Raw genomic sequence first — 13,494 nt, 5'->3', positions numbered from 1 at the left:
TACCCAGCTCTCATGCTTCCATGATTATTATCACACTCAGAGATCATAATCAGTAGGTAGAGCCTGATAGTCAAAATTAACAACAGAATGAGAGGCAGGTTTAATAGCACCAAATTACCACGAACAAAAGCATACGAAGTTTTCTTCATGTCTGCCACAGGCATGTGATACATGTAAGAGTTTTTACATCCTTGGATATTGAAACCTGTGAAGTGGTTGGGCACCCAGGGAGTAGGATGGATAAAATATTTCCCAGATGAAAATAACAGGATTTTCACAAACTTTGAGAGTCAAATAAATAATTCCTAAAATGAATTATGTGCTATGCATGACTTTTACAGTTGTAATGAACCATAGTGTGCTGAGATCTTCAAAGAAGAAGATCATTCAGTTATTCAAAAGAGAGGAGAGGAGTGAAGCTCAGTGGTAGGAAACATGCCTAGTACATTCAGAACCCTTAGTGTGATTCCAAGAATCACCACAAATCAGTCCTGATATAAAGTCTCCTGCACCCATTGCTACTACGTCAGACCAATCTGCGCGCTCTTTGGCAGGTGCAGTTGACTAAAATGGTTCTGTTTCAAAAGTATCTAAATAATACGGTCTCATCTTGGATAAAATACAGCATTAGTAAATATTTCATGCCTAAATTTCGTGTTAATTAGCATTTTGACACTATGCTTACACTTTCCGTTTCCCTGCCACAGCATACTGAAGTGCACTCCACCCAAATGCATCCTTTAAGGTGTGATCAACACCTTTCTTCAGTAATTGCTCAACAATGGCTTCAGAGTCACATTTAACTGCATACATGAGTGTTGTTCTAGAATGACAGAGACAAATTATTTAAACACTGAATATAATATTTTTTTACCAATTTGATGCATTTAAGCAGTGAACATAATATATTTTACTAAGTTAATGTATGACTGATATGTATGTACAATTAACCATTTACTAACCAGATTTAAGAACCTTGAAAGCACAGAGTTCAAATTTGTAAAGTGTCTATAAGGCTAAAGAGATAAAACAAGCAAAAACCTTCTTGGCCCACAGTGTGATTTTTATAGAAGAATGCTTATTTTAATTTCTTCATTGTGAATAACTATTTGAAGAACATTTACAAAACATATAGAAAGATTTATATGAAAAAGAATGCCATTTCCTTCCTACTCTAGTGTAATATAATTCACTGTCAAATAAGGAATATCCATTTGCATAAAGCCATATTAGTAATGTTATAAAATAATGTTAATGATAAAAACACATGGCATAGTGCTTTCAATTACTGATTCTAGTAAGGATTGAACTGCATGCCACTATGTAAGTTTGCAACCACCATTCAAGTTGGTTTTCATCTCTACACACAATAAAAATGTATTTGGAGGTTAAAGACTGTTCCTAAGGTTGTAGAACTAGAAACTGGAAAATTTGGAGCTAACACTGTCTTATATCACTAAGTGCTTCTCTTCCACTCACATACCATTGAACTTTATCCAGTTAAAGCTACTTTCTTTAATTGTTATGGGCTAATGAAACTACAAATTATTATATAAAAAGCAATATTAACAATATCTGGTAATGATGGCCACTTGGGAAAATCCTGATATAAGTATTATTCAAAGAAAGAAATTTAAAGCAAATAGTCATGTAATATAAGATTTTTACCTTTATTCATACTTAAAAGTTAAAATAAAATGATTATAAATTTCTTGGTGAATCCATAATTTCACTTATAGTTCATAGCTTTCATAACAGTTAGATGAAGTTTTTCAGCTAATATAAGATCATAGGAAGGACAAAGTAATATTGTAAATGAGAAAAAATCTCATTATAATAGGGATATAAACCTGAGTGTGTGTCATATATATATACATATATATATATATATATATCTCATTATTATAATCATTTCATAAAATAGATATACTTAATTAATTGATATTTTGTTGATAACTTCTAATGTATTCCTATAATGATTTTTATCTGAGTGGTTTTTTCTATTCTAGACACCAGTAGTGTTTTTTTAAGATTTATTTATTATTTTATGCATATAAGCACATGATCATTGCTCTCTTCAGCACAACAGAAGAGAGCACCAGACCCCATTGCAGATGGTTGTGTACTACCATGTTGTTATTGGTAATTGAACACAGCACCTTTGAAAGAGCGCTTGGTACTCTTAACTACTGAGCCACACCAGGAGTGTTTTAAAGGTCAAAATACAGTACCTTTGATAATCATCCCGTACATGAATATTTGCACCATACTTTATTAAATATTCTGCCACATGGAGTCTTTTTTCTCGAAGTGCCAGCAGGAGAGGTGTAAACCCATCCTGTAATTATATAGATTAATAATTCACAATATTGCATATTCCATAGCTAAACTGAATATCATATATCTAGCCCTGTAAACAGATTATTTACCATAGACTAGAGGTGAAGTAGTCTTTTCCTTATTAGTCTAATGCACATTCTCATGTTTTTCAGCATTGAAATGCTCCAGCCCTGCCTATACCTGTCACAAGACCTCTGGTCTACTCTCAACCGGGTGTGAAACACTTTAGTCCTATAAACAGTTCCCATGGACCTATGGTTCCCATCACAGCATCTGTTATGGTATTTTGGAATCATGTTACTGTTCCCTTCTAATGAAAATCTCTGGAGAATTTATCTTAAGAGTCTCCTCAAAACACACATTAGCAAAGATTTTCATTCCTGTGTTGCATGGGTGAGCTAAAATTTCTTTATGTCAGAAGTTCTGCATTTCAAAACACATTTATGTGGCCGATGCATCATTTCCCAGTAGAAAATTTCAATTACGCATTATGATATAATTGTGGAATTGTCGAGTACTTAAAAATTGATTTCTGAAATACTGTTTAACAGATCTTCTACGGGGAAAACATTAGCAACAGCAGAAGATGTTTAAAACACATAATTCTCGGAGCTTTGTAAGGATGTGAAAGTTTGCAGAGGACATAGAAGAAACACTACTTGGTTTATTGTTGAAGGTGGACCCAGGTTAACAATGTCAACATCTTTCTCCAAAAATATCACCAAAGTAATGGACTAAAAATGAACAATACCTCAAAGAGACTTTGATTGGTTAACTAGAAATTGATTCTGTCCTTTTAGAATAGGAAAACTGTCTTAGAGTTTTGAAAGCCCAATATATCATTTTAAATTTTTTTATTTAAATTATTTGATAAGTTACTACATGAGAACTATATTTATTTTATTAATATCCCGTCACTCCTTCAACTCCCCTTGTGTGCCACTCCCTCTCAAATTCGCATCATCTTTATTGAGGACACACACACATATGTACAACCTAATAATTCCATTTAATGTCACCCCCTCTCTCTGTCTTTATGTCTCCTTTTCTTTGTCTTTCTTACTCAGTCTGTCTCTCTGTCTCTTTTGGTGTGTGTATGAGTGTGTGCTTATGGCTGGATATTGTCACTGAGTAATCTATCAGGGAGTTCATCCCTGGAGAAATATGAATTCTTCTCTTTTCAACCATGGCTAGCAGGCAACTCTTCATTTATCAATGGTTCTTTTGAAGTTTCCCCATCAGTAGTTGCATGTCAATTGATGATTTTATTGTGTTCATCTTGTTTAGGCAACCATATTAGTGAGACTTCATAGGTTCAATATCCCTTTCATATCTAGAAGACACTGTCTTGTAACAGGCATCCTGGGCTCTGGACCACACATTCGTTTAGACTTCTCTTCCTCAATGTTCCATGAGTCTTCCATAGGTGTGATAGTTAGTTATATTGCAGATATGTCAATTGTGGATGTGATAGCCTTTTAGTGACTGCATTTTCACCACTTGCTGATCTTTAATATACTCTGCCTGCTGCTTTCTATCACTACTACATCTAAATCCAAGTTACTGCATGACTAGTGTTCTAAAGTTAGGGCATATAGATCAGCATAACTGAGCTTCCAGTGATAGATGAGGCATTATTCCTAATTTATATTTATATTTTGCTTAGAATAATAACAAGGGCAGGGTAAGGTATGGGAAGAGACAGGACAGAAATTCAGAAGGCCAGGAAAATGAACAGAAATATGTAGCAGTGGGGGTGGGGAACTGGGGGCAGCCACTAAAAAGTCCCAGACACCAGGGAAGCAAGAGTTTCCCAGGACCCAACGAGGATAACATTAGCTGAAATACCCAACAAAGGGGAGGTTCTATAGAACCTGTAGAGACCACCTCCAGTAGATAAGCACAGCTCCCAGGTGAGAGATTGGGCCACTCAACATCTCAAAACTTTTAACCCAGAATTATTCGTGTCTAAAGCAAATGCAGTGACAAAAAATGGAGCAGAGACGGAAGCAAAAGCCACCCAGAGACCATCCCACCATCTGCAAACACCCCATTCCATATGCAAACACCAAACCTTGACACTATTGCTGAAGCCAAGAAGTGCTTACTGACAGAAGTCTGGTATAAATGTCCCCTGAGAGGCTGTGTCAGCACCTGACTAATACAGATACTCACAGACAACTATCCAACTGAGACCAGAGACCCCAGTGGAAGAGTTAGGGAAGGGACTGAGGAGCTGAAGGGGATTGCAATCCCATATGAATAATAACAATATCAACTAATGGACCAGTCACCCCTGAGCTTCCAGTGACTAAACCACCAACCAAAGAGTATACATGGTTGTGTCCATGGCTCCAGCTACATGTGTGGCAGAGGATTGCCTTACCTGGCATCAATGGAAGGGAAAGCCTTTGGTCCTGTGGAGGAGGATGGTAGAAGGGTGAGGCTGGAGAGGGTGGGTGGATACAGGAGTACCGTCTTAGAGGCAAAGGTAAAGGGGTATGGGAAGGGGGGTTTGTGAAGGGAGACCAGGAAGGGGGACAATATTTGAAATAAATAAAACAACCCCAAAAAAAGAATACTTGAACTTGTAAACTTAGAAAATTGTCCCTACACATGACACTTTTAAAGCACTTAGCTTTCAAATACTTTGGAATTCAATTTGGGAAAATCATTACCTTTGTAGTTTCTTCAATTTCTGCTCCATATTCAAGAAGACTGGCGGCAATATCTGGACTGTTAACATATACGGCCTGATGTAGTGCTGTTTCTCCATTGGAATCCTTACAATTGGGATCTGCTCCATTATCAAGGAGAACAGAAACAATCTTTGTCTCCCAGCTTTGTACAGCCTGTGGAAAACATTACCAATTCAAAGAATTCAACATAAACTTTCCCCAGGTTTCTTCATGATTTATACTTAAGTGATATTAATTTTCCTTTCATTCTAACCATTTAGATCAAATTTATTCTTGAAACTGAGAACTTTGAACTACCTTCATTAGTGGTGTGGCTTTTTGATCATCAAGGACATTTACCATGCAGTCATTATATAACAAGAACTGAACCAGATGCAGATGACCATAAAAACTTGCGAAGTGCAGTGCAGTTCTGTGGGAATAAGAGGCAATTTAATGAAATTCTACTGTAGGGTGCTATGTCAAAATACACAGTCACTCATGTATTTGCTAATGTTACATGACATTTAAGTCCTCTGACCCATAAACAACAAATATTGAACTTTATTCTAAAATTATATTCATTTGCTCTTATTATTTACTATATTAGAACAATTTACTATTCAGAAATTTTATGGCAGTATGAATAAAACCCATCGCTGTTGCAGCCTAGGTAAATGTTCTATCACTGAGCTAGGGAACCAAGAGCATCCTATTTGAATAGAAGGAACATAGCCATTAGGCTGAACTTCTATTGAATTTTCATCCTGCTCTAAGATTCTTATCGATCAACTATTTCCCAGCCTTTATTTGTTGTAATCTCCTTGTCCATGAAATGGGAATTAAAAGAAACACTTCTCTTCTGTCAAATTAGAATGCATCAATAAGAACTTTTGCAACAACAGTAACTGGATTCACTATGTGAGTAACTACTGAAGAAATGACAGAGGAACTACAGGGGAGGAACAGATTTTTAGCAGGACCACATACAATGTGGTTCCCTTTTCTTAGTGTACTGGTGAGCCTCAGACTATCTTTAAAGAAAACAAACAAATGAACAAATGAATAAATCAATAACCTTTGCAACTTTTGGAAAAAAATTCTTAACAACTGGTCGTCTACTAGATGTTAAAATTATCACTGTTAACACTAGCAAATATTTTTAAATTGAATCATAGTTCCATTATAACTATTTTGCAAAACAATATTAAGGATCATTTATTACACAGAGGCTAAGATAATGCCTTTAAAATTTGAGACACACTCTTTTTAAGTTTAAGGTCCTACTGCCTCAGCCTCCAGGAAACCTGAATTGTAGATACAACATGGTTCCAAGCTCAAGATTGTCTTTTTCTCACATTTTAACTAACCTAAAATTGGAATATATTTAAAACTCACAATGTAAAACAATTGACAATTCTTAATACACAGGTAAAATACCATCACGCAATCCATGGTGTTTTGCAACTATGTTAAATGTGACATATATGTACAGCATTCTTTACCCTGAGGTTTATAAAAAAGTTAGTTATGGAAAGTACTATGAATAAAAACCATGAAAAATATCAACAGCGGCATCTAAATGCACAGAAAATATTGCTTTGATTTTTAAGAAACTTTAAAAGGAAATTTGAGGTTTACATAAGTAAATATGGCTCTTTTCAATGACAGTTAAGTTCATAGAATATATTGAAATTAGATATTTGCTATGCCTTAGAATGTCAATATCTCATAACAATTTAACAAGGGAGATTGGTGATTTTTAAATCATGAAACTTCCAGAAAGCTTTATCTGCCTTCATCAGGAGTAAGTAAAAATGTCAAAAGTAACTTGCAGTTAACATGGAGCTTGTCAACAAATGGTGTTAGGAAAATTGTGGCTGATCAAGGCAGTGTTGAACAAGCTTTAAGAAATATATTAAGTAATGAATGAAGACGCTTAAGATAAATATGGGAAATTTACTGAGATGTAAAAAGATACCCATAAGGCACTGCTGAGTAATAACGAGAAAGTGAAAGAAGACAAGGAACATACAGCTTTGAAGTTCAGATTATTGCTGTTATTGTTCAGTGAAGGATATAAATGTTAGCGTATGAAGATGTGAAATTCATACTGAATTATACTTGAATAATTTTAGGGATGAGGAAGATGCAGTATGAGGAACATTACTTGAATTCTGTATTTTCCACAGTTCATATAACATGGTGTTTATTATGTACATTAAAATTAAATCCTATTTCTTTATATTTTGTTATGCTATTGCATTGTATATTCGATAAAATGCTCTTGATAGGAATTATGGGATGACCCTAAACCTGCTGGAGAATCTTCTCCTCCAGAAAATCTGGACACTGGACCTCTGTGTGATCACAGGTGCCAAGAAGACTATAGTACAGAAAGCATAGCTAGACTTTCACCACCCTTCTTGTCCTCAGTTTAGCTAAGAAAAGTAGGTTTTTCCCATCACCCGATTTCCTCGTGGCCTGTCATCCTTAGTTTCCAATTGTTCTCACCGTTTTCCTTTATCCTGGTCATTTACATTAAAGTTCTTCTTAGAGAGGAAGTGCAACACCACTCTGATCTTTCCCATGCACACTGCTTCATGGAATTTATTCTCTGGATCATAAGACTGGCCATACCTATCCTCATGGCTACAGTCACAACAGGCCAAGCACACCTTCCAGGTACTTGGGCCATCACAAAACCCCAAGGGTGTTTTTGGCTCTCTCTTACAGCAGCAGAACTTCCTCAAAGTGGAGAACATCTCTGTGGCCAACTGTGTGTTAGCTCAAAACTAAATAATTTTAAGAAATATGAACTTTTAATCTCTGAACTTCTAACAGTCAGAACCTAACTCTGGGAATCCCAGAAGTGATAAGCTCTGACCTGTCAAACAAGCAGCCAGTTATGGAACAGCCGTTACTAAGCAACAGTGGTAAATAAAAGCATGCGCTTTCTTCCTCAGGGTAACAGTTTCTGGAGCGAATAATGTCCACTGCGCATGTTCAGTGTAAGTCTCGCGCTCTTCCTGGGCTTTTACCTATGCTTATCTAGTGAGGTCTTGATCTCTTATTCAAGGTTTATGTATTCCATTATTACCTACAGTAATCGTCTTGGCACTTTGGAAGTGGGGGGCAGGGAGTCAGTAAGGGGAGTGTAAGTTTTCATTCTAAAAATCTTTTCTCTGGATTCTTGTTTTCCTTTTTCTTTGCTGTTGGTGTTTTGTTTTGTTTTCACTAAGAAATCCTGAATGAATTTGCCTCTGTAGGGAAATGGAATTTCTTTGTTGAGGCTTCTCCCTGCTTGTTTTTGGTTCTGTGATCTTGGAATTTTCAATGTAGTGAAAAGCTTTAAAGTTAAATTTTTTGTAAATCTAGAAGTGATATCATAGGTCTTTAATCCTGACACTTGGCGGGGGAGGGGGGCAGACACATGGATACCTATAATTTTGAGGTCAGTCTACAGTGTGATCCAGAGCTGCCTAGTAAGAACATGCTGAAAAATAATAATAAAATAATAATGGGGAACAAATTAAAACTTTTAACATAATTATAACACGATGTGGAGAGGTTAGTATCCAACCATGGCCGTTGTGGTTCTAAATGTCTCCTGAACAGTTTTGGTTGAAATATGTCCCTTGATGTGGGGAAATTTCTGCTATTAATTCATAGAATATATTTTATATGCCCTTAGTGTCTCCACACTGTCTTCAATACGTCTCCCACAGGTTCAGATATTTGAAAACTTGGTCTCAAGTGGTGGTGCTATTTAGGGAGACTGTGAAATTTTGGGGAGATGGAGCTTTGATAGATGACATCTGTTTTTGGAAACAGGCCTTGAATAGTTATAGTCTCTGCACACAATGTTTGTTCTCTGCATCCTGCCTCTGACTGACTGAGATGGAATCTCTAAGCTTCTGTTGCTTCTCACCATGCTTGCCAATTGCTGCTGAGTATCCCTATCGTGATAAACTCTTATGCCTCTGGGAATGTAAGCCCAAATTCATTCTTCCTTCCCTAAGATGCTCTGGTCATGATGTTTTATCACAGAAACTGAAAATTAACAAATCCAATCTCTGAAGAGCATCATCTCAGAGATCTTGAAAGATGTGATCATTACCTTCAGTTTATTAGTGTCTAAATGTAGTAATAAATCCACCTTGATTTCCAGCCCCAGTGCCCTGCTTGATCAGTAACTGATGCTTTTGACAGAATTTCTGTGCTTAGTGTATAGAGATTTCCTTGTAAAGGAATGCAACAGTTTTTACATTCTTTCTCTTGAATTTCACATACAAGTTGCCTATTATTTTTCTAATATATTCAGCCGTTTATCGTTGTCCTCATAGAAATAAAGAATGAGGATTTGCTAATTATTTTAAATTGTATTTTTATACATTAAAAATATCTCTTTCTCACTCTGTGTGTCTGTGTATGTCTGTGTCTGTATATGAATATGTCTTAGGGCTTTACTGCTTGCTAAGAATAGAAATGATGACCATGGCAATTCTTATAAAGGGTAACATTTTATTGAGGCCTGCGTACAGGTTCAGAGGTTCAGTCGATTATCATTATGGAGAGAAGCATGGCAGCATCTAGGTACCTATTGCACTGAAAGAGCTGAGAGTTCTATCTCTTATTGCGAAGGCAGCTAGAAGAAGATTGACTTCCAGGGAGCTAGTATGGGGGCCTTAACAACATGCCCACAATGACACACTTCCTCCATCAAGGCCACACCTACTCCAATAAGGCCACACCTTCTAATAGTGCCACTCTCTAGGCCAACATATTCAAACCACCACAGTCTGTATGCATATTTCTCCGTTTTTAAAATTAATCATTCCATTAGTTTACATCTCAAATGATATTCCCCTTATAGGTTACCCCTCCATAACACCCCTATCCCATCTGCATTCTCCCCCCTCCCCTTTGCCTCTATGAGGGTGCTTCCCCAGCCAACAACCCACTCTTACCCCACCACTCAAGCATCGGCCTATCCTGGGGCATCAAACCTACACAGGACCAAGAGCCTCTGCTCCCTTTGATGCCAGACAAGGCTATCCTCTGCTACATAAGTACCTGGATTCATGGATCCTCCCATGTACACTCCTTGGTTGATAGTCTAGTCCCTGGGAGCTCTGGGTGGTCTGGCCAGCCAATGTTGTTCTTCCTACAGGATTGCGATAGCCCTCCACTCCTCCAGTCCTTTCCCCAGCTCCTACACCAAAGTCCCTGCAGTCAGTTTGGTGGTTGGCTATGAGCAGCCACAACTATAATGGTCAGATGTTGGCAGAACCTCCCAGGGGACAGTCACACTAAGTTCCTATCAGCATGTGCCTCTTAGAAATGTGGAGATTTGGGATCTGCAGATAGAATGGATTCCCAGGTGGGGTGGTCCCTGGGTGGCTTTTCCTTCAGTCTTTGCTCCATTTTTTGTCCTTGTCTTTCCTTTGAAAAGGAATATAATCTGGGTTAAAAGTATGAGGTGGGTGGGGACCCCATCCCTCAAATGGGGGCTGTGCATATCTGCTGGAGGTAATCCTACAGGTTCTGATTACCCTTCACTGAGACTTTCAGCTAAAGTTATCCCTGTTGGGTCCTGGGAACATCTCAGTTCCTTGCATCTGGGACCCTCCAGTGGCTACCCCCAGTTCCTCATCCCCCACTGCTACATATTTTTATTCAGCTTCCTAATCTATGATACCTCTCTCCCGGACCCTCCAATACATGATCCTGCCCTCCTTTTTTCACTTCCCCTCCTCTCTCCCTCCTAGGTCTCCCTTTCCCTCTAACTCCTATAATCATCCTGTTTCCCCCTCTAAGCATAACTGAAACATCCACACCCTGACCTTCCTTCCTCCTAATAGGCTTCATAGGGTCTGTGGGTTGTATCATGGGCAATGAGAGCTTTTGGGCTAATATCCACTTATCAGTGATACATATTGTTAGTAATCTGTTAAACTCCACCTCCACAGTTAGTGAATTACATAAGTCAATGTTTTTAGTAGCTGAGTAGTACTCCATTGTATAAATGTACCACATTTTCTGTATCCATACTGTTGTTGAGGGATATTTGGGTTATTTCTTCATTATGACTATTATAAATGAGACTGCTCTAAATATAGTGGAGATGTGTCCTTGTTATGTGTTGGAGTGTCTTTTGAGTATACGTCCAGTAGTGGTATAACTGGGCCTTCAGGAAGAATGATTTCCAGTTTTCTAAGTAACCACCAGATTGATTTCCAGAGTGATATTTACCAGCTTGCAATCCCACCAGCAATGGAGGAGAGTTCTTCTTTGTCTACATCCCAGCCAGCATCTGCAATAACCTGCATTTTTTATCTTAGCCATTCTGACTCGTGTGAGGTGGAATCTCAGGATTGATTTAATTTGCATTTTTTTGATAACTAAGGATATTGAACTTTTCTTTAAGTGTTTCTCAGCCATTGAATATTCCTCAATTGAGAATTCTTTGTTTAGCTCTGTATCCCATTTTAATAGGGTTATTTGGTTGTCTGGAGTCTAATTTCTTGAGTTCTTTGTATATATTGGATATTAGCCCTCTATCGGATGTAGGATTGTTTAAGGTCTTTTCCCAATCTGTCAGTTGCCATTTTGTCCTATTGATAGTGTCCTTTGCCTTACAGAAACTTTGCAATTTTATGAGGTCCCATTTGTCAATTCTTGATCTTAGAGCATAAGCCATTGGTGTTCTGTTCAGGAGCTTTTCATATGTGCCCAAGTATTCAAGGTTTTTCCCCACATTCTCTTCTACTAGTTTCTTGTATCTAGTTTTGTATGAAGGTCCTTGATCCACTTGGACTTGAGCTTTGTACAAGGATATAAGAATGGGTCCGTTTCCATTCTTCTACATGCTGATCTCCAGTTGAACCAGCACTATTTGTTGAAAATGCTATCTTCTGGACCTATCACCCACCCAAACCCCACCCCTCCAGAATACCACTCCCCTTCCACACCTTGTTTGGTCCTTTTGGCTGGGGCAGACACCTGGCTTGTCTGCTCTTTGAAGACACCATATCCTGAAACTTCCTAGAACAGCAGGTAAAATCCCTCCCCCACAACTCTAAACCCCAGAGCTACAAGCCACCCAAACCCCGCCCCTCTGGAATACCACTCCCCTTCGACCTCTTGCTTGGTCATTTTGGCTGGAGCAGACGCCTGGCTGGTCTGCTCTGTGAAGACAACTTATCCTGAATCTTCCTAGAGCAGCTGGTAAGAATCCTCCCCCACAACCCTACGCCCCAGAACTGCAAATGAGAGCCTGGGGAACTCTGCACCCATCACCCACCCAAACCCTGCCCCTCTGGAATACCACTCCCCTTCCACCCCTTGCTTGGTCCTGAACCATCTTAGAGCAGTGGTGGAACCACTGCACTTGGAGCAGTTGAGGAACCTCTGCACTCAGAGCAGCAGGATTTCAGGATCCCAGAGGAAGCTTGAGTTCCAGGAGCTCTTCCACCCAGGAGCTCAGGATCACAGGATAACAGAGACATCTGGACTCTGAAAAGATCTGAAACAAGAAAGATAACTGGAAAAACAGATTCCAGTCAGAGGCAGTGAGTACAGGTAGCACTAGAGTTAACCAGATAGCAAAAGAAAAGCACAAGAATATAAGCAACAGAAACCAAAGTTATCTGACATCGTCAGAACCCAATTCTCCTACCATAGCAATTCCTGGATGCCCCATCACACCAGAAAATCAAGATTCAGATTTAAAATTCCTTCTCATGAGGATGATAGAGGACTTTAAGAAGGACATAAACAACTCCCTTAAAGAAATACAGAAGAACACAAGTAAACAGGTAGAAGCCCTTAAAGAGGAAACAAAAAAAAATTCCTTAAAGAATTGCAAGAAAATATAACCAAACAGGTGAAGGAATTTAAAAAAGTCATCCAGGATCTAAAAATAGAAATAGAAACAATAAAGAAACCATAAAGGGAGACTACCCAGGAGATAGAAAACCTAGGAAAGAGATCAGGAGTCATAGATGCAAGCATCACCAACAGAATACAAGAGATAGAAGAGAGAATCTCAGGTACAGAAGATGCCATAGAAGACATGGACACAACTATCAAAGAAAACAGAAAATGCAAAAGGCTCCTAACTCAAAACATCCAGGAAATCCAGGAAACAATGAGAAAACCAAACCTAAGGATAATAGGAATAGATGAGAGTGAAGATTCCCAAATTAGAGGGCCAGTAAATATCTTCAACAAAATTATAGAGGAAAACTTCCCTAACATAAAGAAAGAGATGCCCATGAACATACAAGAAGCCTACAGAACTGCAAATAGACTAGACCAGAAAAGAAATTCCTCCCATCACATACTAATGAAAACATCAAATACACCAAAAAAGAAAAAATATTAAGAGGAGTATGAGAAAAAGGTCAAGTAACATATAAAGGCAGACCTATAAGAGTTACACCAGCCTTCTCACCAGAGACTATAAAAGCCA

At 38.2% G+C, this 13,494-nt stretch overlaps 1 protein-coding gene across 1 annotated transcript; it reads right to left on the bottom strand.

The window, feature by feature from the left end:
* Nucleotides 1-681: 681 nt before the first annotated feature.
* On the bottom strand, nt 682-7,783 carry LOC114628747 (putative POTE ankyrin domain family member M). The gene is made up of 5 exons (XM_028776694.1): nt 7,533-7,783; nt 5,337-5,451; nt 5,019-5,192; nt 2,232-2,338; nt 682-823 (listed from the first exon to the last, which is right to left on the bottom strand). Exons 1-5 carry the CDS (start codon nt 7,781-7,783, stop codon nt 682-684), a joined length of 789 nt encoding a protein of 262 aa, XP_028632527.1.
* Between the last annotated feature and the right edge of the window lie 5,711 nt (nt 7,784-13,494).

Source organism: Grammomys surdaster, unplaced genomic scaffold (genome assembly GCF_004785775.1).
Source record: "Grammomys surdaster isolate TR1022 unplaced genomic scaffold, NIH_TR_1.0 271, whole genome shotgun sequence".
NCBI classification, from domain to species: Eukaryota; Metazoa; Chordata; class Mammalia; order Rodentia; family Muridae; genus Grammomys; species Grammomys surdaster.
The sequence above is the reverse complement of the archived record's forward strand: the minus strand, read 5'-3'. Positions and strand labels throughout refer to the sequence as shown.